The sequence below is a fragment of the Emydura macquarii genome, unplaced genomic scaffold, assembly GCF_026122565.2.
Source record: "Emydura macquarii macquarii isolate MOO-44397 ecotype Brisbane River unplaced genomic scaffold, CSIRO-AGI_Emac_v2 contig_2428, whole genome shotgun sequence".
Lineage (NCBI taxonomy): Eukaryota > Metazoa > Chordata > Testudines > Chelidae > Emydura > Emydura macquarii.
The window spans coordinates 142617-170538 of record NW_027132565.1 but is presented as its reverse complement, the minus strand read 5'-3'; the positions used below and the strand labels follow the sequence as shown (position 1 = coordinate 170538).

The window sequence follows — 27922 nt, the reverse complement described above, 5'->3', positions numbered from 1 at the left end:
TCCATGGATAGTATACCTCTATCCCAACCACAAACTGTGTGTCGTTTGTTTCAACCCGCACCTGCCACGCTGGCTCTTGGGACCATTCCCATTTACACCCACCCCCGACATTCGCTTGCAATAGGGTGGCAGAGGTCCAGTTCCCTCTAGCTACTTCTTTTCCCCGAGGGTTGTTCACCAGGTGGCTCTGAAAGGCCAATACCGTTTTAATTGCTTTGCTGCGTTGGTACCCTCTGATCCAGAAGGCCGTACCCCATAGGTAGCCCAGAGGCTGGTGGAAGATGGGGGAAGTGTCTAGTGTGAATGTGGAGCCTGACAAGTGTCTTCCTCCTAATCTCCATGAAAGGGGGATCCCAGCTGGGAAGGGAAGGGAGAGGGAGGAACTTCAGCCAGGCAGAGGGAGCGTCTGGAGGAGTTTCTCTCTCTCCCTCCCCCACCTGTGGTCCATCAGCCAGGGCTGCAGCAGGGAGGAGGTGCTGATCAGTGCTTAGATCCTGTGTGGATTCCCTGATGTCGAATGAGGTTTGATCTTCGTACGAAACGTTTCCCACAATCCAAGCACTTATGGGGTCTCTCCCCTGTGTGGGTTAGCTGATGTCTAACAAGGCATGATCCTCGTACAAAACATTTCCCACACTCCAAGCACTTATGGGGTCTGTCTCCTGTGTGCATTTCCTGATGTGTAATAAGCCGTGATCTGAATGTGAAACTTCTCCCACAGTCCAAGCACTTATGGGGTCTCTCCCTTGTGTGGGTTGCCTGATGTATAATAAGGGCTGATCTTTGTTCAAAGCATTTCCCACAATCCAAACAGTGATGGGATCTCTCTCCTGTGTGTATTCTCTGATAAATACTGAGGTTTGAACGTTGTATGAAACTTTTCCCACAATCCAAACACTTATGGGGTCTCTCTCCTGTATGTATTCTCTGATGATCAATGAGGTATGATTTTTGTGTGAAACTTTTCCCACAGTCCAAACACTTATGGGGTCTCTTCCCTGTGTGGGTTCTCTTATGTTTAACAAGGCCTGATCTGTATGCGAAACTTTTCTCACAGTCCAAGCACTTATAGGGTCTCTCTCCTGTGTGTATTCTCTGATGATCAATGATGTATGATTTTCGTGTGAAACTTTTCCCACAGTCCAAACACTTATGGGGTCTCTTCCCTGTGTGGGTTCTCTGATGACTAATAAGGAGTGATCTTTGTGTGAAACTTTTCTCACAGTCCAAGCACTTATGGGGTCTGTCCCCTGTGTGGGTTAGCTGATGTCTAATAAGCCCTGATCTGAATGGGAAACTACTCCCACAGTCCAAGCACTGATAGGGTCTCTCTCCTGTGTGTATTCTCTGATGAATTCTGAGGTGTGAACGTTGTACGAAACTTTTCCCACAATCCAAACACTTATGGGGTCTCTCTCCTGTGTGTATTCTCTGATGAACAATGAGGTTTGATTTTCGTGTGAAACTTTTCCCACAGTCCAAACACTGATGGGGTCTCTTCCCTGTGTGGTTTCTCTTATGTCTACAAAGGCCTGATATGTATGCGAAACTTTTCTCACAGTCCAAGCACTTATAGGGTCTCTCTCCTGTGTGTATTCTCTGATGACTAATAAGGAGTGATCTTTGTGCGAAACTTTTCTCACAGTCCAAGCACTTATGGGGTCTCTCTCCCATGTGCATTGCCCAATGTATAGTAAGGTGTGATCTGTATGTGAAACTTTTCCCACAGTCCAAACACCTATGGGGTCTCTGTCCCATGTGGATACTCTGATGTCTTAAAAGGTCCGACTTCCACTTGAAACGTTTCCCACACTTGCTGTATTTCTGAGGTTTATCTCCAGAATGAATTCTGTGATGTCTAATAAGGTGAGAGCTCCTAGTGAAATGTTTCCCACACTCAAGGCATTTATAGGGTCTTTCTCCTGTGTGGACGGTCTGGTGACTAATAAGGTGTGATCGCTCTATGAAACATTTTCCACATGCCAAACACTTATGGGGTCCCTCTCCTGTGTGGGTTGCCTGATGTGAAACAAGGGCTGATTTCCATGTGAAACTTTTCTCACAGTTCAAACATTTATGTGGTCTCCCTTTTGTGTGGATTCTCTCATGTCTAATTAGTGCTGACTTCCAATTGAAACCTTTCCCACATTCGAGACAGTGATAGGGTTTGTCTTCCTTGGGATTTGTCTGCTGGGCTGTGGTTTTCTTGGGATGCTTGAATCCTCCCCGCCATTTAATAGATTCATCCACTTTCTTCCTTGGGTGGTTTCCCAGAAGTCTCTCTGAACTCTGCTGATTTCCCCGGTTTTCTCCCTCTTCCAAGCACTGGGAAAAATTCCCTTCAGCTCTTCTCAAAAAGTTCCCCTGTGGCTCCACTTCCCCAGGAACTTCCTGGTGTTGATTCAACTCCTTGTCACTCACTATCTCATCACCTGCTGGGAGAGACCATCCAGACACTCAGTCATTGTGTCGTGGTGAAAGAGGAACAGCACAAATCGAAAACCAACACCTTAAAGTTGTGAAGACCGAACAATCAGATTCTGCCTCCACCACCCACCCAAACACTCACAGGGCAGTAAAGTTGGGAAGGAAATTCCTGCAGCTAACAGGATGAGTGGAAAACCACGCGTGATATCTACTGCCAAACAGCCATGACCTGGGTAAAATGAGTTGGAACTTAGGGCGCTTGCTCACACCACATTTTTGGGATTCTCAACTTTCTCCTTCCACCTGCAGGTGGCTTCTGTGTCAGTGTCACTGAGTCCTCACCTGTGCAGCTGCCTCTCGGGATCTCCCTTTCAGCACAGGTCTGGAGATCGGGCACCCACGGCTCCTCTCCTCGTTCAAGGCGGGCAATCAGGTCTGGTTTGGGAATGGGAAATCCTGCTAGGGGGAGAAATCAGAGAAGATCAGGATGCACAGAGAGTTGGAGGCATATTCAGCACAAAGATGATTTCATGAACCTGTCCCCATGCTGTGCTGAGGGAACGTGGAATCCAAGAGAATCAGAACATGGTCACTGAGCCCCCCTGGGAGAAGCAGATAACGAGGGAGGTGTGGGGAACTGTCATGTCCTCAATAGGAGTTCCCAGGATCTGTGAGCTCTGGGGGCCTTGCTGACGCACACACAGTCCTGGAGCTAAACCCCTGCCTGTTTCTAAACCTGCAGAGCCCAGAGCCCTCCTCATGGCTGGAGCGAGTCCCAAGAATGGAGGTGAACAGGGATCCTGTGTGCGAGTGAGAAACGAGACAGAGAAGACAATACACGGCTTCTGCCCCTTTGAAAGCTGGAGGGATGGGGATGACTTAGCATGTCCAGAAAATTATGACACCTTGGCCCCAGGCGAGAGGGTAGAGAGATGCAAGTCCCTCTTACAGTGCAGCTCCGGATTATGGAAGCAATTCTCCTCCAATCTAACTGACCAGGGAAGACCCTGACCAGATTTGGAAATGCAGACCCTACGGCTTCTAAGAACTGGGGGCACAGGAATCCCTTACCCAGCGAGGTCATATTCTTGTAATTCTCCTGCATGACGTCCCTGTAAAGGGCTCTCTGAGTGGGGTCCAGCAGAGCCCCCTGCCCCTGGGTGAAATACACAGCCACATCCTCGAAGGTCACCGGCATCTGAAACAACAAAAGTCTCCATTCACCATCTGAAGCCCCCGCCACAATCCCCCTAATCATGGGGAAAAAGGACAAAAACAGAAATGCTCTGGAAATGCCGGACTAGCAGAATTCCACCCCACTCTGCTCAGAGCAGCCAGGAGGCTTCAGGGGGTGGGGAGAAAGTGAGAGCTCCTTGTCCCTCCAGCAGATGAAGGAGGGCTGGGTCTTCTCCTTTACCACACACTTCTTGGCCACAGGCTGATATGGGAAGCTGGGCTCTGAGCAGGGGACAGGGACAGGGTGGGACAGGAATCCCAACAGCTTCCCTTCCTGTTTTACAGCAGCCTCTGGCTAGTGGGTTCAGGCTGCAGCCCTGGGAGTCTGGAAAACGTTCCCAGCCCCGTGCAGGGGGGTTGTTTCCTCTTTTAGATGGAGGAATTTTCACCCCCAGCCACGGGCCTGCTCAGAAAATCAGCAGCTCCATCACACCCTGTCCTCTCCCTGCCACTCTCTCCCACTCAGCTGCCCTCGGAAAATCCCCTACCTGAGCCGGCTCCACCACAGCCATTTCCCCACGAAGATGGGATGATCTGGAGTGAAACCTGGGTGCGACTCTTCAGCCTGTCAGGGTGAGCAGGGAGATTGGAGAGGTTTCAGAAGGGGCTTGAGTCCATTTCACACCCCGATTCCCCCAGGCTCTGGACTTTGCCACGCTGGGAAGAAACTCACTTCATTGCTACCCAGGCCAGGTCCCTCCCAGCAGAACTAAACCCAGTGGGACTTTTAAACCCTCCCAGGGACAGAGTCTCTGATCCAAAGGCTAGAAAAAGAGTAGAATCAAAGGAGTCACTTTGGGGGACTCCCCCGACATTGTCCCCAAAGATCATGTGACCCCCTCCAGAGCCGCAGCCCCCGCCAAGTAGTGCAGTGCTTCAGCAGACGGAGCTACCAGCTTTTCCTCTGCCAGCTGCTCACCTTCTTCCCAGGAAAGTCTGTCTGCCCCAGGGGATGCCGGGAATGGATCTGGGCAGGCATGGCAGCTGGGAACCTCTCTCCTCACTTACTGCTCCTGCTGCCCCTTTCGGTCCCCAGGCTCCTTTTTTATCATCTTCCCTCTCTCCCCTTCTCTGTCCCTGGGAGATCTGGTTACTGCCCCATGGACGTGGGCGTTTGCTTTCCTTGGCCACTGGCAAGAGTGGTTTGAGCCTGGCTGTGTCACTGAGGGCGGCAGTTCTGGGCTTTGCAGACACACAGGGAGCCCCTCACTCTCCGGGCAAACTCACCAGCAGGTCCCTGAATGGGGCTCTTTGTGCAGACTCACTTTCCTGCCCGGCCCCAGCACTTTCCCCCAGGTCTCTCTGCATCACTCAGAGGGTCCAGCTCAGTAGCTCATGTCCCCCCCGGCTGCTGGGCTGGAGGCCCCCCCTCACCCTCTTCCTGCCTTATGGGGGGGGGGAGCCATTCTCTCGCTCACTGTCCCTTTGTCATTAGCCTCTCTCGGTCTCTTCCCCACCCAGCCTCCGTTAGCCCTCACCTGCCCCCCAGCCCCTCCCCCAAACCCCCCTTTGCTTCTCAGCACCCCCCACCCAGACTTCCCCTCGACTCCAGCCATGTTCACCCAGAGCTCTCCACCCGCCCCCCATTGCCCGCAGCGCAGCCCCTGCCCCCATCCCGGCCTGCCCCGCACCCCATCACCCCCCCTGCCCCATCGCACCTCCCTGCCCCCCGCAATGCCCACACCCTGCAGCCGGGCTGGGAGCGGGAGGCGCCGCTCCCTGGGGGGGGGGGGGGGGGGGGGGGAAGGTCTCTCTCACCTTCCCTCCGAGCGGGGCCGGGAGCGGGGCCGGGAAGGGCCTGGCCAGGCTGGGGTCTCTGCCCCGGGAGAGGCTCCTGGGTGGGGCGCAGCGGGGATGTCACCGCCCCAGTCACCGCCCGGCTGCAGCCCGGCTCCGGGGACCCAGCAGCCGCCGCCTGGCTCGGATCTCGCCGGGAGCCGGACCCAGAGTCGCAGCAGCAGCGAACCAGCCCCGGGAGCCTGGAGCCGCCTGTGCTGCTGCCGCCACGAGCTCCGCCCGCGATCACTGCCACCGCCGCAGCCCAGCTGCTCCTGGGTCCTAGCGCCCGAGGGATTCCCGGCAGCCGCCCTGCCCCAGACCTGCCTCCTGGGCCCACCCGTCCCCGAGACCTTGGCCGCCTCTCTCAGCATCAAAGGGCGCATCGTGCATCGAAGCCGCCGGGTGAAGGGGCAGCAGGAAGGAGACCCCAGCTGCGGGGAGGGGGAGAAGGGGCGTTTCTGTGCAGGAGTCCGGGCATTGCTGCAGACAGTCCACAATGTGCTCGGGGACACGGGGGTGATGGGTCCTGCTCGGCCACAGGCTGCCCGGAGCAGCGGGGAGGGGACACGTTTCTGGGTGGTGACACCACCCCCGGGACACACTTTGCCCCTGGCAGTTTTACCACCAAAGGACTTTGAAAGACAATTGTAGGAGAATAAAGAGTTAAAAGCTGGACAAGTGGCCAGGCTAAGTTACAGGGGTGGAAGTAAACTGTTTAGGCCTTAAACTCTGGCCAAGGAAAGTGTGTCTTATAGGGAAGGGTGGAAGAAGGAGTGAGAATCTGCTGAGAAGTGTAACTGTCAGAAGCGCTTGATGTGTGAATTGCAGCCTCGTTTGCTGATGAGGAAATGGGGCAACATGAACAAAGATATTGCAAGTGTCAGTTCCCCCTAAACTTGGAGAGTAGCAGGAAAAGCACAAGGGCTGTGGTGAACTGCGTGGCTGACTGGTTATACCTTTAAGGGAATGACACTGAAGAATATGTTGCCTCTGTACTAACACGGATTAGGGGGTTGACTGGACTGAGGAGGAGACTCTGTGGGTTCATGTCCCCCTCTCCTTGCAATGTCTTGAATTAAACTTCGCCCTAGAAGCTCTGCAACCTTACATTGGTGTCCACCGGCTTTTCTTCCAGACAGGGGACGGGGTCAGGGCAAGGGCAAATCTTGTTTGTGTTCCTGCTGTGAATTTTAGTTAGAGTCTGTTCTCTCTCTTCTTCTCCTCCCTCCCTGGCCATCTGTGCTGGGAATGGACAGTTCAAGTGGCTCCAGTGGGATTGTGCCCGAGTAGCATCAGGAAGAAAGAGAGGCGTATGAGACCAGTCAGACTGTTCCTGATTTGTGCTGGGGTCAGGGAGAGCAGCACAAGATTTCAGTGTTTTATCTCTATGGAAATTTGAGTTGCCTATGACAGGGCAGGGGTGAGGTTGGTTGGGTGACCTCACTGCACATTTCCATCCAGACCATGTTAGCATTGCTCTCACCTCTAACCTTCACTCTGGAGTTGGCAGCCATTGAATGCAGAACACAGGACCCTGGCAATGGGAGAAACTAAATTCTACTTTATTATTTCAGTGGACAAGCAAAAGACAGACTCCCTTCCCCACCCACAGCCCAGCCCGTTACTACACCCAACCCCACATGCACCAGCAACAGAGCAACACTGATAAATGGGTAGAAACGTGCAGAGAAGCCATGAGAGACGGTGGGACCCAGTCACAAAAGCAAACACTCCGGGCAGGAAATTCAAAGAGATCAGGTTAGAGGGAGAGTGTGGGGTGAGTGGGTACAACAGAGTCTGTCTCTGCCCCACACAGAACACTGCGGTCGATGGGGAGGGGGTGACCTGTTGGGCTGTCAGGCTCCTCATCTCCCTTCAGCCTCAGTGATGGGGGTCGGCCTGGCTTCAGGGCTGCCCAGGTCTGCTGACGTTCCCGGCTCCCTTCTTGTCTGTGCCAACCTGGTCATCTCAGCAATCAGGAGATGCGGCCCCTCCCCCATCATTCTTGGGCTGTCAGATTTCAGGAGCAGCTTCACAGGACACTCCTAGGCCAGTTCTAGTCTCTCTCTGGCTCTGAGGCAGGGAGCTCACAGTTTTCGGCCTCAGCTCTCTGCCTCTGGGAAGCAAACACGGCCATTTCCCAGCTCTGTGCTCCTCCCCCGTCACCCTCTCCTCCTGACTGAGGCTTGGTCTACACTAGCAGCTGATGTCAGTGTAACTAGCTCACTCAGCTGCATGGAAAATGTGGAGACTCAAAATTGCTAGAAATAATCAAACAGGTTGTCCCGGGGGTGGATTGGGGAGACAGAACCTTTATTGCCTGCTCGTTCCACCTCCACGCCGCGAGTGAGCAACGAGGGGGTTACTTTACAATCCTTTTATCCAGAACAGTATGTAAGTATATACATTCCCAGCCACTCCCCATAGACTCTTATTTGGTTACATTGACACCCATACAATGAATATTAATAACTACATAAAGGATACAATTATACCCGCCCCTGTTTGTTGTTTACAGGATTAATGCAGAGCACAGGCACTTTACCTTGAAACTTTCTAATATTCTTTAAAATATACTACATGCAAAGGAGGGAAAGAAAACAAAGCCCTGTACCCACCAAAGATCTTGAGGGAGAATAGTTATTTGTTAGTTTCATTCCTCGTACAAATGGCCAGGAAGGGAGAAGAAGAAGAGAGATAAGAGACTCTATCTAAAATTCACACTAAGTAATAGAAATAAGGTTTCTTTGTGCCATGAGCCCATTCCTTGTAGCTTAGGCCTGATCACTTGTCCAGCTTTTAACTCTTTACTTTCCTACAAAAATCAGGAAAATAAATGTATCCATTTTCTTCTAACATTTCTAAACCTGCTTTAGTATTATTAGGTTATTATAGCTATAAAAGTTTTAGCATCATCATAATAAAAGGAAGAAAAAACAAAAAAGAAAAAATTCCCATTGACAAGTGACCTGAACTAGAACAGGAAAAGCCTGGAAGGAATTTTACCAGTAGATGGAAATGGGTATTAGATGAAGAAAGGTCCAACTGTTTTTTTGATATTCATTTGGATTCCCTGACATTTGCTTCTCCAGCCCTCAGGAATCTGATTTAGGTTCATGGAAATCAACACCGATTCCTAAGCATGGAGAGCCAAGGACATGGTGGTAACTGACACTTTGGGAAGTGGAGGGGTAGAAAGGAGGCTGGTTAAAACTCTCCATCGCTTGGAAAGGGAGGCTGTGTTGAGGGTGGATTATGATAGCAATGGGGGAAGGAGGGAATCCTTCGGACTCGTCCCATTGCCTTCCAAAAACACAGAAGCTAAATCCACTATTTTATTATCTCTGCTCCAATTTTTTTAGCATCTATTTAATTCTGGTCCATAAGGGAGAAAATCTACAGTCAATACATGCTTTTCAGCATGGCCTGGAGTAATGTGAGACTATCTGGGAATGAGACAATCTGGCCCCAAAGGGGGAACTCAGGGACTAGCACTCGGCGAAGGGGGGACCACAACACTCAATATACTGAGGGTCAGTTTACCTAGGAAGAGTGTTGGAGGGGCAGAGGAAATGTGCTGGCTAATCCCAACCATTTTCCTACCCTAGATGGTCGCTTGAAGGCTGATGCTGCGGAGGCAGAGGTGAGGATCTCTAGGCATCCCACAAAAGGTCCTGTGGAAATGTGTCCCTCTCACTGGTGCAGAGGGGGCAGGGAGAAGGGGCAGAGGGGGTGAGTGATAAGAGGCAACATCTCTCTACCCCTGTGCTCCCCTCTCTTCTTAGCCCATTGTCCCCAAACACCCAATAATCCCAGTACTCAGCTCAACCATTGAATCTCCATTTTCCTCCCCCAAACCCATCCCTCCTGGTCCCTCAATATTTCATCCACCAGAACCCAACACCCTGGAGTATTAGGAAGATGTAGAACTGCCAGCCCCTAGGGAAGCTCAATCTGCATGAAATAGATTCGGCTCAGTGGGGGAGCCCAGCCCAGGGGCTGGTGTAAGATGGAGGGGAAGAGTCTAGTGTGAATGTGGAGCCTGACAAGTGTCTTCCTCCTAATCTCCATGAAAGGGGGATCCCAGCTGGGAAGGGAAGGGAGAGGGAGGAACTTCAGCCAGGCAGAGGGAGCGTCTGGAGGAGTTTCTCTCTCTCCCTCCCCCACCTGTGGGCCATCAGCCAGGACTGCAGCAGGGAGGAGGTGCTGATCAGTGCTTAGATCCGGTGTGGATTCTCTGATGTCTAATGAGGTGTGATCTTCGTGCAAAACTTTTCCCACAGTCCAAACACTTATGGGGTTTCTCTCCTGTGTGCATTACGCGATGTCTAGTAAGGGCTGATCTATGTGTAAAACTTTTCTCACAGTCCAAGCACTTATGGGGTCTCTCACCTGTGTGGATTGCCTGATGTATAATAAGGTATGATCTTCGTGCAAAACTTTTCCCACAGTCCAAGCACTGATGGGGTCTCTCTCCTGTGTGCATTGCCTGATGTCTAATAAGGGCTGATCGGTATGTGAAACTTTTCCCACAGTCCAAACACCCATGGGGTCTCTCTCCCGTGTGGATACTCTCATGTGTTATAAGATCCGACTTCCACCTGAAACATTTCCCACAGTTGCTGCATTTCTGAGGTTTATCTCCCGTATGAATTCTGTGATGCGCAATAAGGTGAGAGCTCCCAGTGAAGCTTTTCCCACACTCAAGGCATTTATAGGGTCTTTCTCCTGTGTGGGTCCTCCGATGTTGAGAGAGTTGTGAGCTGCCACTAAAGCTTTTCCCACAGTCGGAGCACTTATGGGTTCTCTCACTTGTGTGGATTCTCTTATGTGTTATGAGATCTGGCTTTGAACTGAAACAATTCCCACACTTGAGACATTCATAGGGTCTCTCTCTGGTATGAATTCGCTGATGCCTAGTAAAAGCTGCTCTATGCATGAAACTTTTCCCACAGTCAGCGCACTTATGTGGTCGCTCTCCTGTATGGATTCTCTGATGTATTATAAGGTTTGACTTCCAACTGAAACTTTTCCCACACGCCAAGCACTTATACGGTCTCTCTCCTGTATGGACTGTCTGATGACTAATAAGGTGTGATCGCTGTATGAAACATTTTCCACAGGCCAAACACTTATGGGGTCTCTCTCCTGTGTGGGTTGCTTGATGTGCAAGAAGGCCTGATTTCCATATGAAACTTTTCTCACAGTACAAGCACTTATGCGGTCTCCCTTCTGTGTGGACTATCAGATGTCTAATAAGGTATGATCTTTGTGCAAAACTTTTCTCACAGTTCAAGCACTTATGGGGTTTCTCTCCTGTGTGGGTTTTCTGATGTACAACAATGCCTGATTGCCTTGTGAAACTTTTTCCACAGTACAAGGCCTGATGTGTAACAAGGGTCGATCTCTGTGTGTAACATTTTCCACAGTCTAAGCATGTATAGGGTTTTTCTCCTGTGTGGATTCTCTCATGTCTAATTAGTGCTGACTTCCAATTGAAACCTTTCCCACATTCGAGACAGTGATAGGGTTTCTCTTCCTTGGGATTTGTCTGCTGGGAAAAAATCCTTTCAGCTTTTCTCAGTAAGTTCCCCTGTGGCTCCACTTCCCCAGGAACTTCCTGGTGTTGATTCTCCTCCTCGTTGTCACTCACTATCTCATCACCTGCTGGGATAGACAATCCAGACACTCAGTCATTGTGTCGTGGTGAAAGAGGAAGAGCACAAATGGAAAAACCAACACCTTAAAGTTGTGAAGACCAAACAATCAGATTCTGCCTCCACCACCCACCCAAACACTCACAGGGCAGGAAAGTTGGGAAGAAAATTCCTGCAGCTAACAGGATGAGTGGAAAACCACACGTGATATCTACTGCCAAACAGCCATGACCTGGGGAAATGAGGTGGAACTCAGGGCACTTGCTCACACCACATTTTTGGGATTCTCAACTTTTTCCTTCCATCTGCAGGTGGCTTCTGTGTCAGTTTCACTGAGTCCTCACCTGTGTGGCTGCCTCTCGGGATCTCCATTTCCGCACAGGCCTGGAGATCGGGCACCCACGGTTCCTCTCCTCGTTCAAGCCAGGCAACCAGGTCTGGTTTGGGAACGGGAAATCCTGCTCAGGGGAGAAATCAGAGAAGATCAGGGTGCACAGAGAGTTGGAGGCATATTCAGCACAAAGATGATTTGATGAACCTGTCCCCATGCTGTGCTGAGGGAATGTGGAATCCAAGAGAATCGGAACATGGTCACTGAGCCCCCCTGGGAGAAGCAGATGACGAGGGAGGTGTGGGGAACTGTCATGTCCTAAATTAGAGTTCCCAGGATCTGTGCGCTCTGGGGGCCTTGCTGACACACACACAGCTCTGGAGCTAAACCCCTGCCTGTTTCTAAACCTGCAGAGCCCAGAGCTCTCCCCATGGCTGGAGCGAGTCCCAAGAATGGAGGTGAACAGGGATCCTGTGTGCAAGTGAGAAATGAGACAGAGAAGACAATACACGGCTTCTGCCCCCTTGAAAGTGGGAGGGATGGGGACGAGTTAGCATGTCCACAAGGTTATGACACCTTGGTCCCATGGGAGGGGGTAGAGAGATGGAAGTCCCTGTCACAGTGCAGCTCCGGATTATGGAACCAATTCCCCTCCAATCTAAGTGACCAGGGAAGACCCTGAGTAGATTTAGAAATGCAGACCCCACGGCTTCTGAGAACTGAGGGCACAAGAATCCCTTACCCAGCGAAGTCACATTCTCATAATTCTCTCGCATGACGTTCCTATAAAGGGCTCGATGCCCATGGTCCAGCAGAGCCCCCTGCCCCTGGGTGAAATACACAGCCACCTCCTCGAAGGTCACCGGCATCTGAAACAACAAATGTCTCCACTCACCATCTGAAGCCCCAGCCAGAACTCCCCTAGTGATGGGGGAGAAAGGCCAAAAAGAGAGACGCTCTGGAAAGGCTGAAGGAGCAGAATCCCACCCCACCCTGCTCAGAGCAGCCAGGAGGCTTCAGGGGGTGGGGAGTGTTAGAAATAATCAAACAGGTTGTCCCCGGGGTGGATTGGGGAGACAGAATCTTTTATTGTCTGCTCGTTCCACCTCGACACCGCTAGTGAGCGATGACAGGGTTTCTTTACAATCCTTTTATCCAGAAGAGCATGTCAGTGTGTACACATTCCCAGCAACTTCCCGCAGACCCTTAGTTGGTTACAGTGACACCCATACAATGAATATTAATAACTACAGGATGAATACAACTATACCCGCCCCTGTGTGTTGTTTACAGGATTATTGCCCAGAGCCCAGGCACATTACCTTGAAACTTACTAACATTCTTTAAAACATATTGTGTGTAAGGGAGGGAAAGAGGACAACGCTCTGTTCCCACCAAAGACCTTGAACAGAAGGAGAATAGTTATTGGTTAGTCTCGTTCCTTGCGCAAATGGCTAGGAAGGGAGGGAAAGGAGAGAGAGAACAGACTCTAGCGACACTTCACACCAGTAACAGAAAGAACTCCCACTCATCTCTCAGAGCCAGGATAAAGGCTTAGGAGTGAGAGTTTGCAAGGAGCCCCTCCCAAAGGGCCCCGCTGATTTCTGTACCTTTTTTTTTTTTTTGGCTTAGGTCTTTCTTCTTCCTAAGTCTCTCTCTGCATTATCTTTTCCCCCCGCCCCCATGTTCCCTGCTTCTTCTCCCCCCTCCCTTTCCTGTCACGTTTTCTTCTTGTTTGAAGGTGGAGGGTTAAAGCCGCAGTTGGAATTTTAAAGAATGTGTTTGCTGTTAGCCTGTGCTTTAAAATGATTTCACAGAACTACTTGGTTGCTTTTCTCTCTCTCTCTCTCTCACACACACACACACACACACACACCCTTGCACTTTTGTTGTTTTTGAAATTTTAATGGAGGGAATTTTGAATACACTTTGGAAGTGAAAAGTTTTTAACAAAGCACAGACTAAGGTAGTTGTGATGCAAAGATTGTACTTGGTGGCTCAGGTTTCACAATCATAATATGGCACCTTAAGAATGCAACTCAGTAGAAACAGTGACTAATAAACACAGTAAAAGAATGAAGAGGTAACTTTTGTAAGAGTTAATACTACAAAAGTTGAAAAAAAAAACCCCAACAATTAAACAGTTGGAAGTTGGGGAATTGTTGAAAAGGAAGAGTTGTGGAAATAGTATAAAAGTAATAATGTTAAAATATTTTGGTTTAATAATATTCAGTAAAGTAAATATATGTATAATTTGGTACAGTCATATTGTGTGGAAACCTGATAGTTAAACAAATTACACAAAGGGGTCAGGTAGTGGCTACTACCATGTTTGTGTCTCCATAAGCCCTTACAGCTATTCTGGAAGAAAACGGGCCCTTTTCCTGAAGGAATCATCTGTAAACAATTAATTGTAAATAACTGGTGCAGGCAGCAGGCAAAGGAACAATCTGATTTAAATCATTGGAGTACTGAACAATCGGTCAAATTTACAAAAGGAAATAAGGGGGTTCCATTAAAATGTGACCGTTTCTAAATGTACAAAATGAAAATCTAAGTGTGTAAAAAATTAGTGTAAAAAAATCAGATTGTCTTTTTGCCTGCTGCCTGCAGCAATTACTTACAATTAATTGTTTACTGACGATTCCTTCGGGAAAAGGGCCCATTTTCCTTCAGAATAGCTGTAAAGGCTCCTGGGGACAAAAACATGTTAATAGCCACTTTGTGTAATTTGTTTAACTGTTAGGTTTCCATGCAACGTGACTGTACCAAATTATCCATACATTTACCTTACTGAATATTATGAAACAAAAATATTTTAACACTATTACTTTTATACCATTTCCACAACTATCACCCTCCAACAATTCCACAATTAACTGTTCAATTGTTCTCAGCTTTTCTAGTATTAATTCTTACAAAAGCTACCTTTAACTTCCCTCCATTTCTTAAATTACTTTTGCATTCAATTAAACATATTTTAGCTTTATTATATCATTCTTTGCTGCCATAGCTTGAACATTTCACTGGCAACGTAGGTTTGTGATCGTAAACCCTCCTTTCTTTTACTGGATTTATCAGCCACTGCTTTTACTGAGCTGCATCCTTCAGGTGGCGTATTGTGCTTCCAAAACTTGAGCCACCAAGTGCAATATTTGCAACACAGCGACCTTCGTCTGTGCTTTGTCACAAACTTTTTACTTTCAAAGTATACTTAAAATTGCCCCCATTAAAATTTCAGAAAAACAAAGTGCAAGGCAGAGGGGGGGGGGGCGGGGAAAGAAAAGCAGAGAGAGAGAGAGGAAGGGGAGGGAGGAGAAGAAGCAGGGGAAAAAAGGGGAGGGGGTGAAAAGCAACCAATCAGTTCTGTGAAATTACTTTAATGCACAGGCTGACGACACCAACATTCCAACTGCGGCTTTAACCCTGAGCTCTCAAACAAGAAGAAAAAAAAGTGACAGGAAGGGGAGGGGAGAGAAGCAGCAGGGGAGAAGATAATGCTGCATTCCCACCAAAGACCTTGAACAGAAGGGAGAATAGTTATTGGTTAGTCTCATTCCTTGTGCAAATGGCTAGGAAGGGAGGGAAAGGAGACAGAGAGCAGACTCTAGCTAGAATTCACACCAAGTAACAGAAACAAGGTTTTTGCCTGTGCCATGATTCCATTCCCTGTGGCTTAGGCCTGATCACTTGTCCAACTTTTAACTCTTCACTCTCCTACAGGAGAAAGTGAGAGCTCCTTGTCCCTCCAGCAGATGAAGGAGGACTGGGTCTTCTCCTTTACCACAGGCTCACATGGGAAGCTGAGCTCTGAGCAGGGGACAGGGACAGGGTGGGACAGGAATCCCAACAGCTTCCCTTCCTGTTTTACAGCAGCCTCTGGCTAGTGGGTTCAGGCTGCAGCCCTGGGAGTCTGGAAAACGTTCCCAGCCCCGTTCAGGGGGGTTGTTTCCTGTTTTAGATGGAGGAATTTTCACCCCCAGCCAAGGGCCTGCTCAGAAAATCAGCAGCTCCATCACACCCTGTCCTCTCCCTGTCACTCTCTCCCACTCAGCTGCCCTCGGAAAATCCCCTACCTGAGCCGGCTCCACCACAGCCATTTCCCCGGGAAGATGGGATGATCTGGAGTGAAACCTGGGTGCGACTCTTCAACCTGTCAGGGTGAGCAGGGAGATTGGAGAGGTGTCAGAAGGGGCTTGAGTCCATTTCACACCCCGATTCCCCCAGGCTCTGGACTCTGCCATGCTGGGAAGAAACTCAGTTTATTACTACCCAGGCCAGGTCCCTCCCAGCAGAACTAAACCCAGTGGGACTTTTAAACCCTCCCAGGGACAGAGTCTCTGATCCAAAGACTAGAAAAAGAGCAGAATCAAAGGAGTCACTTTGGGGGACTCCCCCGACATTGTCTCCAAAGACCTTGTGACCCCTTCCAGCGCCCCAGCCCCCGCCAAGTAGTGCAGTGCTTCAGCAGACTGAGCTACCAGCTTTTCCTCTGCCAGTCGCTCCCCTTCTTCCCAGGAAAGTCTGTCTGCCCCAGGGGATGCAGGGAATGGATCTGGGCAGGCATGGCAGCTGGGAACCTCTCTCCTCACTTACTGCTCCTGCTGCCCCTTTCGGTCCCCAGGCTCCTTTTTTACCATCTTCCCTCTCTCCCCTTCTCTGTCCCTGGGAGAACGGGTTACTGCCCCATGGACGTGGGCGTTTGCTTTCCTTGGCCACTGCCAACAGAGGTTTGAGCCTGGCTGTGTTACTGAGGGCGGCAGTTCTGGGCTTTGCAGACACCCAGGGAGCCCCTCACTCTCCGGGCAAACTCACCAGCAGGTCCCTGAATGGGGCTCTTTGTGCAGACTCACTTTCCTGCCCGGCCCCAGCACTTTCCCCCAGGTCTCTCTCCATCACCCGGAGGGTCCAGCTCAGTAGCTCATGTCCCCACCGGCTGCTGGGCTGGAGGCCCCCCCTCACCCTCTTCCTGCCTTATGGGGGAGGGGGGGAGCCATTCTCTCGCTCACTGTCCCTTTGTCATTAGCCTCTCTCGGTCTCTTCCCCACCCAGCCTCCGTTAGCCCTCACCTGCCCCCCAGCCCCTCCCCCACATCCCCCTTTGCTTCTCAGCACCCCCCACCCAGACTTCCCCTCGACTCCAGCCATGTTCACCCCAGAGCTCTCCACCCGCCCCCCACTGCCCCGCAGCGCAGCCCCCGCACCCCATCACCCCCCCTGCCCCATCGCACATCCCTGCCCCCCGCAATGCCCACACCCCTGCAGCCGGGCTGGGAGCGGGAGGCGCCGCTCCCTGGGGCGGGGCGGGGGGGGAAGGTCTCTCTTACCTTCCCTCCGAGCGGGGCCGGGATCGGGGCCGGGAAGGGCCTGGCCAGGCTGGGGTCTCTGCCCCGGGAGAGGCTCCTGGGTGGGGCGCAGCGGGGATGTCACCGCCCCGGCTGCAGCCCGGCTTTCGGGGCTCGAGGATCTTGTAGGGACCCAGAGCCGGAGCAGCAGTAAACCAGCCCAGGAGCCTGTAGCCCGCGTGTGCTGCTCCTGTTCCTGCTGCTGCCGTACTAACCCCTCCAGCGATCACTCCCACAGCCGCATCCCAGCTGCTCCTGGGTCCTAGCGATCAAGGGATGCCCGGCAGCCGCCCTCCCTGTTGGGGGCCCACCTGTCCCCAAAGACCTTGGCCGCCTCTCTCAGCATCAAAGGGCGCATCGTGCATCGAAGCCGCCGGGTCAAGGGGCAGCAGGAAGGAGACCCCAGCTGCGGGGAGGGGGAGAAGGGGCGTTTCTGTGCAGGAGTCCGGGCATTGCTCCAGACAGTCCACAATGTGCTCGGGGACACGGGGGTGATGGGTCCTGCTCGGCCACAGGCTGCCCGGAGCCTGGAGCAGGAGGGACGGGACACGTTTCTCAGTGGTGACACCACCCCCGGGACACACTTTGCCCCTGGCAGTTTTACAACCATAGGATTTCAAAAGACAATTGTAGGAGAATAAAGAGTTAAAAGCTGAACAACTGGCCAGGCCGAAATTACAGGGAATAGGGTCATGGCAGGGGCAAATCTTGTTTCTGTTCTTGCTGTGAATTTTAGTTAGACTCTGTTCTCTCTCTTCTTCTCCTCCCTCCCAGGCCATCTGTGCTGGGAATGAGGTACTATCATCACTTCTGAGTCAGGCCTTGGTGGGAAGAAAGCGTTATCTTCCTTCTCCCGCTGGCATGCCTTTACTTCAAAGAATATTAGTGTAAAATGTATAGATTTTAAGGTGATATACCTGCCCTCTGCATGGTAATCCTGTAAACACCAAACGGGGTGCGTATAATTATAATCATTATGTAGTTGTTAATATTCATTTTGTAGGTGTCAGTGTAACCAAATAAGGGTGTATGGGGACTGGCTGGAAATGTATACATTTAAATACTGTTGTAGATAAAAGGATTGTAAAGTAACCCCCTCGTTGCTCACCCGCGGAGGTGGAACAAGCAGGCAATAAAGGTTCTGTCTCCCCAATCCACCCCCGGAAAACAAGTTTGGTTATTTCTATTGCCAACAATGGGAAGATTTTAACAAATCCCTCGTTCATAACTCCAGCATTTTTAAACAGGTAAGTGCAGTTTGGGATGCAGTTATCACGGCTTCCTCCCATGATAACAATTTCCCATTAGCTGTAAAGACTCTTTCCTGGGGGGAAATCCCTACTTGACATTCTTTTAGGTAGCTTATGGTAGTAACTGTGCTTTTGAGGGTAAAAGAGAAAAAGTTAGTGGAGACAGGCCTGAGCTGTTGTTGTTGGAGTCCAATCTTGCTCCCCATGAGACAAAAGAAAACAGTGACCAACAAAAGGGGAGATAAAATGAACAACAAAAACAGAAAACGCAGCTTCTTCTGCCGGGTCTCAGTTGCACTGGCAGCCTCACAGGTGGGGGAAAACTGGGCACAGTTCATCCACTGATCAGCCCGTCTGAGACATGGTAAACTTCTAGCCAGATTGGGCTGCTTATAGCATTGCTTTTAACTGCTTCTCCGGTCACAGGCCACCAGCATTGGTGCAAAAGGTGGAGATGTCTCAACCGGCTAAGCCAGACTTACAGGAGACAGAAGGCAAAAGGAGAGAGAGGAATGAGCAGAAGTGGAGTGGGGGGAGGGGAAGGAAAATGATGCAGGAAGAGAAGGGTGACAGCTGAACCCCAAGTCTCACATCCCAGGAGAAGTTCAGGATTTAGCTCAAGCTGGTGGAGTGGAGGATGGCAGCTGGTTCCTTCTTTCTCCCCGGCCAGGTTGTCTTTCAGGATCAGGATGCTGAAAACCCAGCGGTGCCAGGCTGGGTCCCAGGAGCCGGCGGGAACTGGCAGCCAAATGGTAAGGCTGCTTCTTCCTGTCCCCGGGATCCCCAGATATAGAGGCTGTCCAAGCAGCAGAGCGAAGCAGATCCCATTAACAGTGACCTTTCAGAACACATTTGGGTGATTGAACTAGAAACAGTCCCTCCCATTTCCAGCATCTTCCAGCCCCTAACCCAGTCATTTCAATGGGACTGCGCTACAATTAGACAGGGGTAAGGTTGTGAGAAGAGTGACCTTGGGCTGAAACCCAGCTCAGAGATCAGAATTGCTTTGGCACAATTTGTGAGCGTATCTCTGCAAACAGACCAAGGCCTGGTCTACACTGGCAGTGACCGTGTCTCCCATCGAGTTACTTACGGTCCTTTACCATGGCGTCTCTGCTGCGCTGCGTCGATGGGAGATGCCCTCCGGTCAACACAGCCTTATTCCTTTCGGGGTGTGTGTGTGTGTGTCAGTGTCAACCGGAGAACACATCCAGGATCAATTCAGCGGGTCTCCACTGCCCGCTCAGTTGATCCCACTGCATGGATCCCTGCAGCCTGGGCAGTATAGACATACCCTTAGAGGCCAATGGTCTGATTGTCCACTCACAGCTTCAAACTGCTGTAGACAGTTCAAGTGGCTCCAGTGGGATGACGCCCGACTAGCATCAGGGATGAGGAGAGGCGTATGAGACCAGTCAGACTGTTCCTGATTTGTGCTGGGGTCAGGGAGAGCAGCACAAGATTTCAGTGTTTTATCTCTATGGGGAATTTGAGGCGCCTATGACAGGGCAGGGGTGAGGGTGGTTGGGTGACCTCACTGCACATTTCCATCCAGACCATGTTAGCATTGCTCTCACCTCTAACCCTCACTCTGGAGTTGGCAGCCATTGAATGCAGAACACAGGACCCTGGCAATGGGAGAAACTAAATTCTACTTTATTATTTCAGTGGACAAGCAAAAGACAGACTCCCTTCCCCACCCACAGCCCAGCCCGTTACTACACCAACCCCACATGCACCAGCAACAGAACAACTCTGATAAATGGGTAGAAACGTGCAGAGAAGCCATGAGAGACGGTGGGACCCAGTCACAAAAGCAAACACTCTGAGAACAGGGAATCCAAGCAACACAGGTTAGAGGGACAGTGTGGGGTGCATGGGGCAGAGCCAGTCTCTGTCGTTCCCACACAGGACACTCCAGTACATGGGTAGGGGTGACCAGCTGGGCTTGTCAGGCTCCTCATTTCCTTCTGGCCTCAATTATGTGGTTGGCCTGGCTTCGAAGCTGCCCAGGTCTGTTGACGTCCCTCCTTACCTCTGCCCAGCCTTGTCTTCTCAGCAATCAGTAGACACTGCCTCTTCCCATAACATTCCTCTTGGGTGTGATTCACAGCATTTTAGAATTCTGGGACGGCTTGAGCCGACACTTGCAGGATAATTCTTCTCTCCCTTTAGCACTGGTGTAGCGAGTTCACAGTTCTCAGTCTCAGCTGTCTGGCTCTGAAGAGCAAACCCAGCAATTTCCCAGCTCTGTCCTCACTGCCCTCTCCCCCTCCTGACTGTACCTCACAGCATTGCAGGGATCAGGCGGTAACTACCTCCGCCATTTCAGTTTCTGGCTCTTTGAGTGTCAATCTAGTACTCATGCTCAGTGTTTGTGCTGACAGATATGCATAACTGTCACTGTTCAAAGAAAGAAAGTCACATGACAGATTAAAATAAAATTAAAAAGGACTATTCTGGCAAATGAACATTTGTCTCATGAAGCCTTCAATAAATCTGAGCTACATCCTCTCAGACTAAATCTAACAACAACATATGTGACCAAACAGCCTTCAGGAAGAGAGAAACTCACAATACAGGGTGGGCCATAAAACACTTTCACATTCAAAAAGGCAAATCCCAGAGAGAATCTGAAGACTCAAAATCCAGCAAATAAGTGTACCCGTTTTCTTCTCAAGGGGCTAAACCTGCTTTACTTCTCACCTCATTATTTGGTCGTGTTAGTTACAAAAGTCTTAGCATCATCATAATAAAAACAAAACAAACAAACCCGTTTCCCATCTAAAAATGATCTGAACTAGCCTTGGCAAAAACCGGAAACAATTTTACCAGTAGATGGAAACAAGGCTGTAAGATCAGAAAGCTGAAGATGTGCCTTCAGGTTCATTTGGATTCCCTTCCAGATCTGTGACACTTTCTTCCCCAGGCCTCAAGTGTCTGACTTAGGATCATAGAAATCAAAGCAAAGTTTTCTAGCATGGAGAGCCAAGGCCATTGTGATTAGTGAGACTCTGGGAGGTGGAGGGGTAGAATGGAGAAAGGATAAAACTCTCCATTGCTGGGACAGAGGTTACCATGTCAAGGGTGGAGGGTGATGGTGACGGAGGAAGGAGGGAATCCCACAGACTCACCCCATTGCCCTCAAATAGCACAGAAGCTAAAACACCCCATTTTACTATCCCTGCTCTCCCTTTTTTCCATGTATTTAATTCTGGTCCATAAGGGAGAAAATGTACAAACGCTACATGTTTTTCAGCATGGCCTGGAGTAATGTGAGAATATCTGGCAAAGAGACAATCCAGCCCCAAAGGGGGAACTCAGGGACTAGCAATCACTCTGCTAATGAGGGGTCTGGGGAGAGGCGGGGGAGAGATCAAAATAGATAAGATGTTCAGGGTAAGTTTGTCATGTTGTCTCGAGTGGCCCCCAACTGTGAGTGCCTACCTCAGGGCAGATGGTCAGAAAACAGGGCAGACACACCCCAAGCTGGTGGTGTGTTCTGTAATTAGATTTCACCCAGCCTGTGACAAATAACTCCTAGTTCATTATACCAGCCTTACCATAGACTCACAGACAGTCCCCTTAGACTCTCCAATCTATCTTGCCACCCAGACAAACTGGACTTTGTGATAAAAGGTCACTTAAACCAAAAATCACACCACATCTGGTTGCTCCCAGTCACTTACCCCAGATCAACTGGTGCTCTAGATCTTACACCAAAGACAACGCTGGTAGCCAGTGCTATAGGAAACTAACTAAAGATTCATTAGCTAAGAAAAGGAAATGAAAGTTATCGAGAGGTTAAAGCAGGTAAAATGTATGAACAGGTGAGTCACAGTGTGTAATTCCAAGTAGCAGCAGTGATGTAACAAACTACCAGTTTCCCAGAAGTCTTTTCTGGGTATCCAGATTGTCGCTGGGGATCTCCACTTTGCATTGGTACACTTCCCTGTAAGAGTCCAAATGGTCCAGAGAAGAAGAGTCTTCTCTTGAATCCATACTTATAGCTTCTTCTCACAGAAAACAAATGGGGGCTTTTCCTTTGATGGCGGTGAGTGAGGAACGCACTTAAAAGTCTTTGACATCACACACAATGAGCACTTGCTTTGAAATCTGCACTTTCCTGCTAAAGTTCTTCATTCGCATTCCTTGACGCTTTTTCCTTGTTTGATGGGTTATTTAGTGATGGGGGTATACGCCATGTAAATGTTTGCAACTACATTATAACAGGATACAGTTAAGTGAAAACAATGTAAGTAACATCTCATTAGCATTCATGAAGTTTAAACACCAACTACACTCTTGCACATTGAACAATCACTTCCATCTATCCTAAAACACAAGGGAATTGACCTGGGGCTCTGGCATGAGCTGGCACCTGGTCTGCTAGCATCACACAGTTTACACTAGGAAATCTGGTGGAGGGACACAGGGATGTGCTGACTATTTCTGACCACATTTCCTACCATAGAGAGAACCTCTGAGGCTGCGGGGGCAGAGGTGGGGATCTCGAAGCCTCCACAAAAGATCCTGTGGGAATCAGCCCCTTTGATTGGTGCTTTCTGAATGCAGAGGGGGCAGGGAGAAGGGGCAGAGACGGTGAGTGACAAGAGGCAGCATCTCTGTACCCCTGTGCTCTGCCTCTCTTCTTAGCCCATAATCCCTAAACACTTGATAGCCACAGAACCCACCTCCCTTTGTTCCCAGTCCCCACGTTCAATCCCCAGTTTCCTCCACATAAACCATCCTCCCAGCCCCTTAATATTTGATCCCACAAAGCCAAGCGCTCTGGGGTATTTGGGGAGGGGAGAAGTTACTAGCCCCAGGCACACTCAGCTGCAGGAAACAGCTCCAGGTAAGTGGGGAAGTGCAGCCCAGGAACTGGTGGAAGACGGGGGTGGGGACAGGGGACTAGAGTGAAGGTGGGGCCTAGCCCAAGAGTCCTTCTCCTCATCCCCATGGCAGGGGGATCCCATCTGGGACGGGAAGGGGGGGGGGGGACTTCAAACAGGCAGAGGGAGCGTCTGGAGGAGTTTCTCTCTGTCTGTTCCCGCACCTGTGGCCTGTCAGTTCAGCAGCCAGGGATGCAGCAGGGAGGAGGGGCTGAGCAGTGCTTCCCCTTCTCTGCCTGGGATTTGCTTAGACCAGGCAGAGCCAGAGGGTCACTGACCAGCTGATGCTGTATCCTCACCCCAGCGATGGGCAGCTGGATCCTTGGGCATCAAACGCCCCTGATGTGTGTGGGAATGGATTTGTTACGATGGGCAGCTTTAGTCCGGGCACTGAGAGAACTTCCCTGCTGTGTGGAGGAGTCTCTCATCTCTGATATGCTATTAGCTCCACCTGGAGCATTTTCCATGCTCAGGACATCTCAGAGGCGTCTTCTCTGTGCGGATTTGCCGATGCCTGGCACTACGGGATCACCAGTTCAAGCTTCCCCCACATACAAGGTCTCTCTGTCGTGTGGATCACTGATGCGTGGGCTTCGATTGAATCTTTTCCTGCCATCAAACTATTCCTAGGGTCGCCCACACCTTTGTGGATCCTCTGATGTTTAGTAAGGTATGAGCTCTTTCTGAAGCATTTCCCACAGACCAGGCATTTATGAGGTTTATAGCCTGTGTGGATTCTCTGATGTATAATAAGGTTTGATCTCTGAATGAAACTGTTCCCACAGTCCAAGCACTTATGGGGTCTCTCTCCTGTGTGGATTGCCTGATGTCTAATAAGGGATGATCTGTTTGTGAAACATTTCCCACAGTCTGAGCACTCATGGGGTCTCTCTCCTGTGTGGATTGCCTGATGTCTAATAAGGGTTGATCTCTGAATGAAACTTTTCCCACAGTCCAAGCATTTATGGGGTCTCTCTCCTGTGTGGATTGCCTGATGTCTAATAAGGGCTGATCTGTGTGTGAAACTTTTCCCACAGTCGGAGCACTTATGGGGTCTCTCTCCCGTGTGGATTCTCTGATGTATAATAAGGGCCGATCGCTGTGTGAAACTTTTCCCGCACTCCAAACACTTATTGGGTCTCTCTCCAGTATGGATTGCCTGATGTGTAACAAGGGATGACTTCTGACTGAAACATTTCCCACAGTCGAGACACTTATAGGGTCTCTCGCCGGTGTGCATTCTCCGATGTTTAGTAAGGTACGAGTTGTTCTTGAAGCTTTTCCCACAGTCCAAGCATATGTAGGGTTTCTCTCCTGTGTGGATTCTCTGATGCACAGTAAGGTCCGAACTGAGAACAAAACTTTTCCCACAGTTGAGGCATTTATAGGGACTCTCTCCTGAGTGGATTGTCCGATGTTTAGTAAGGTATGAACTGTTCTTGAAGCTTTTTCCACAGTCCAAGCATTTATAGGGTTTCTCTCCTGTGTGGATTGTCTGATGTGAAATAAGGTTTGTTCGCTGAATGAAACTTTTCCCACAGTGGAGGCATTTATGAGGTTTATCTCCCGTATGAATTCTCAGATGTCTGAGAAGGTGTGAGCGCTGAATGAAACATTTCCCACAGTCGAGGCATTTATAGGGTCTCTCTCCCGTGTGGATTGTCTGATGTGTAATAAGGGCTGATCTCTGTGTGAAACTTTTCCCACAGTTCAAGCACTTATAGGGTTTCTCTCCTGTGTGGATTTTTTGATGCATAATCAGGGTTGTCTTCAGACTGAAACAGTTCCCACAGTCAAGGCATTTATAAGGTTTCTCTCCCATGTGGATTCTCCGATGCTTAGTAAGGTTTGAGCTGTTACTGAAGCTTTTCCCACACTCCAAGCACTTATGGGGTCTCTCTCCTCTGTAGGCTGCCTGAGGTGTAAGAAGGGCTGACTTCCAATTAAAAAATTTCCCATGGTGGAGGCACTGATAGGGTCTCTCTCCTGTGTGGCTTCTCCCATGGTTATTGAGGTCTGAACTGTTATTGAAGCTTTTCCCACAGTCCAAGCACTCAAAGGGTTTCTCTCCTGTATGGATTGTCTGGTGTGTAATAAGGTATGATCTCAGAATGGATCCTTTCCCACATTCGAGACAGTGATAGGGTTTCTCTTCTTTGGGATTTGTCTGCTGGGCTGTGGTTTCCTTGGGATCCTTGAATCCTTCCTCACCTTTAATAGATTCATCCACTTTCTTCCTTGGGTGGTTTCCCAGAAGCCTCTTTGACCTGTGCTGATTCCCCCAGCCTTCTCCGTGTTCCAAGCACTGGGAAAAATTCCCTTCAGCTCTTCTCACAAAGGTCCCTTGAGGTTCCACTTTGCCAGGAACTTTCTGGTGTTGATTTCCCTCCTTGTTCTCTCTCACTCTCACCTCACCTGCTGGGAGAGACAATCCAGACACTTAGTCATTGTCTGTGTTGGGGAGGAGGAGGAATAGCACAAAGGGAAAACCCAACACAAAAAAGTTGCAAAGACGGAGCATTTGGATTCTGCCTCCACATCCCACCCAAACACTCTGAGGGCAGTAAAGTTGGGAAGGACAATCCTGCAGCTAACAGGAGGGATGGAAAGCCGTGTGCGATATCTGCTAACTACAGCCTGCCCTCGGTGACATAAGGCAGAACTCAGGGCACTTGCTCACACCATGTTTTTGGCATTCGCAATTTTTTCCATCATTCACCAGATGGTTTCTGTGTCAGTTTCACTGAGTCCTCACCTGGGCAGCAGCCTCTTGAGATCTCCCTTTCCTCGCAGGCCTGGAGATCGGGCACCCACGGCTCTTCCCCTTGTTCCAGTCGGGTGATCAGGTCAGGTTTGGAAATGGGAAATCCTGCTCAGTGGGAGAAATCAGAGAAGATCAGGGTGCATGGAGTATTGGCAGAGTATTTGTCACAAAGGATATTCCGTAAGTTGAACCTGTCCCCGTGCTGTGCTGGTGGAACGTGGAATCCAAGAGGATGAGAACTTAGTCACTGAGCCCCCCAGGGAGAGGCAGACGTCTGCAGAAGTGGGGGGAACTGTCACATCCTCAATAGGAGTTCCCAGGATCTGTGCGCTCTGGGAGCCTTGCTGACACACACACAGCTCTGGAGCTAAACCCCTGCCTGTTTCTAAACCTGCAGAGCCCAGAGCCCTCCCCATGGCTGGAGCTTGTCCCAGGAAGGGAGGGGAACAGGGATTCTACGTGCAACTGACAACCATCACAGACAGGACAATACACGGCTTTTGCCCCCTTGAAAGCTGGAGGGATGGGGATGAGTTAGCATGTCCATGAGGTTTTAATACCCTGATCCCATTGGCGGAGGGAGGAATGGAGATGCAAGTCTCTCTCACACTGCAGCTGTGGATTATGGGACATATTCCCCTCCAACCTAACTGACCAGGGAAGAACCTGACCAGATTTGGAAATGCAGACCCCACGGCTTCTAAGAACCGAGAGCACAGGAATCCCTTACCCAGCGAGGTCACCATCTCGTAATTCTCTTGCATGACGTCCCCATAGAGGGCTCGCTGCCTGGGGTCCAGCAGAGCCCCCTGCCCCTGGGTGAAATACACAGCCACCTCCTCGAAGGTCACCGGCATCTGAAACAACAAGGGCCGGAGATACAGAATCCGCCCCCCACAGGAGGCTTCATGGGATGGAGAGCAAGTGAGAGCTCCTCATCTCCCCCAGCCGATGGTGGAGGGCAGAGTCTTCTCATTTACCGCACACCGACCAGGCACTGGCTGGCATAGGAAGCGGAGGTCCGAGCAGGGCACAGGGGCAGGAATCCCGACAGCTTCCCTTCCTGTTTCACAGTAGCCTCTGGCTAGCGAGTTCAGGCTCCAGCCCTGAGAGTCTGGGTCAGTTTTCCCAGCCCTCCCTTGGGCAGTTTGTTTCCTGGTTCTGAAACGGGAGAACGTTCACCCCCTGCCCATGGGCCTCTTCAGAAAATCAGGTCCCAGGCTGAACGTGTCCCGGCAGGTTTATCACACCCTGTCCCCTCCCTGCCTCACCCTGTGTATTTCCTGCTTCCCTCCCGCCACCCCCCACAACAGAACCCCTGCAGCTCCCTGAAAATCCCTTACCTGAGCTGGCTCCATCACAGCCATTTCCCTGCCCCGTCCTCCAGGAAAACGGGACAATCTGGAGTGAAACGTGGACCTGATTCTTCAGCCTGTTGGGGCAAGAAGGGTGATTGGGGAGGTTTCAGAAGGGATTTAAATCCATTTAACATCCTGATTCCCCCGAGGCTTTTCCCCTGCAGACAGATGCTCTGGACTCTGCCATGCTGGGAAGAAACTCAGTTGGTTTATTACTACCCAGACCAGGGCCCTCCCAGCAGAACTAAACGCACCGGGACGCTTTAAAACCCTCCCAGTAACAGCATCACCGAGCCAAATGCTGGAAAAAGAACAGAGCCAAAGGAGCCACTTTGGGGGATTCCCCCGACATTGTCCGCAAAGGCAGCGGGACCCCCTCTGTCCTGTCCTCCCCAAAAAGCGCGGTGACTTGGAGGAGGCATGAACTGGTTTTTCCTCTGTCAGCTCCTCACCTTGTTCCCAGGAAAGTCAATCTGCCCAGGGGGATGCAGGGAATGGATCTGGGCCGGTGCAGGAGCTGGGAACCTTCTCCCCCCCCTTACTGCTCCTGCTGCCCCTTTCAGTCTGGCCACGCACTGTTTCTATCACCTCCCCTCTCTCCCTTTCCCGCTGCCTGGGAGAAATGGTTACTGCCCCTTTACATGGGCGCTTGCTCTCATTAGGCAGATCAGCTCCTGCCACTGATAGCAGGAGTGTGAGGCCCGGCTGTCCCCTCTGGGACTAGCAGACACACAGGGAGCACAGATGGGGCAGGGTGTGTGTGTGACATGGGGCCATTTGTGCAGAACCACTTCCATGCCCATCCCCAGAACATTCCCCCAGGTCTCTCCATTCCCTGGAGGCTCCGGCTCTGGAGCTGATGTCAGCAGATCCCGGGGCTG

At 50.6% G+C, this 27922-nt stretch overlaps 2 protein-coding genes and 1 pseudogene across 2 annotated transcripts; 1 reads left to right on the top strand and 2 right to left on the bottom strand.

Moving 5' to 3' along the window:
* Positions 1 to 27922, top strand: part of LOC137162545 (zinc finger protein 208-like) — a 220664-nt pseudogene that overhangs the window by 77844 nt on the left and 114898 nt on the right.
* LOC137162540 (zinc finger protein 850-like) lies at positions 339 to 27065 on the bottom strand. Its single transcript, XM_067562430.1, has 6 exons — positions 27027 to 27065; positions 26414 to 26540; positions 25675 to 25788; positions 23560 to 25337; positions 9666 to 10981; positions 339 to 2173 (listed from the first exon to the last, which is right to left on the bottom strand). Exons 1-6 carry the CDS (start codon positions 27048 to 27050, stop codon positions 481 to 483), a joined length of 5052 nt encoding a protein of 1683 aa, XP_067418531.1. The 5' UTR covers positions 27051 to 27065; the 3' UTR covers positions 339 to 480.
* Positions 11223 to 16810, bottom strand: LOC137162539 (zinc finger protein 707-like). Its single transcript, XM_067562429.1, has 4 exons — positions 16757 to 16810; positions 15507 to 15583; positions 12173 to 12299; positions 11223 to 11557 (listed from the first exon to the last, which is right to left on the bottom strand). Exons 2-4 carry the CDS (start codon positions 15528 to 15530, stop codon positions 11352 to 11354), a joined length of 357 nt encoding a protein of 118 aa, XP_067418530.1. The 5' UTR covers positions 15531 to 15583; positions 16757 to 16810; the 3' UTR covers positions 11223 to 11351.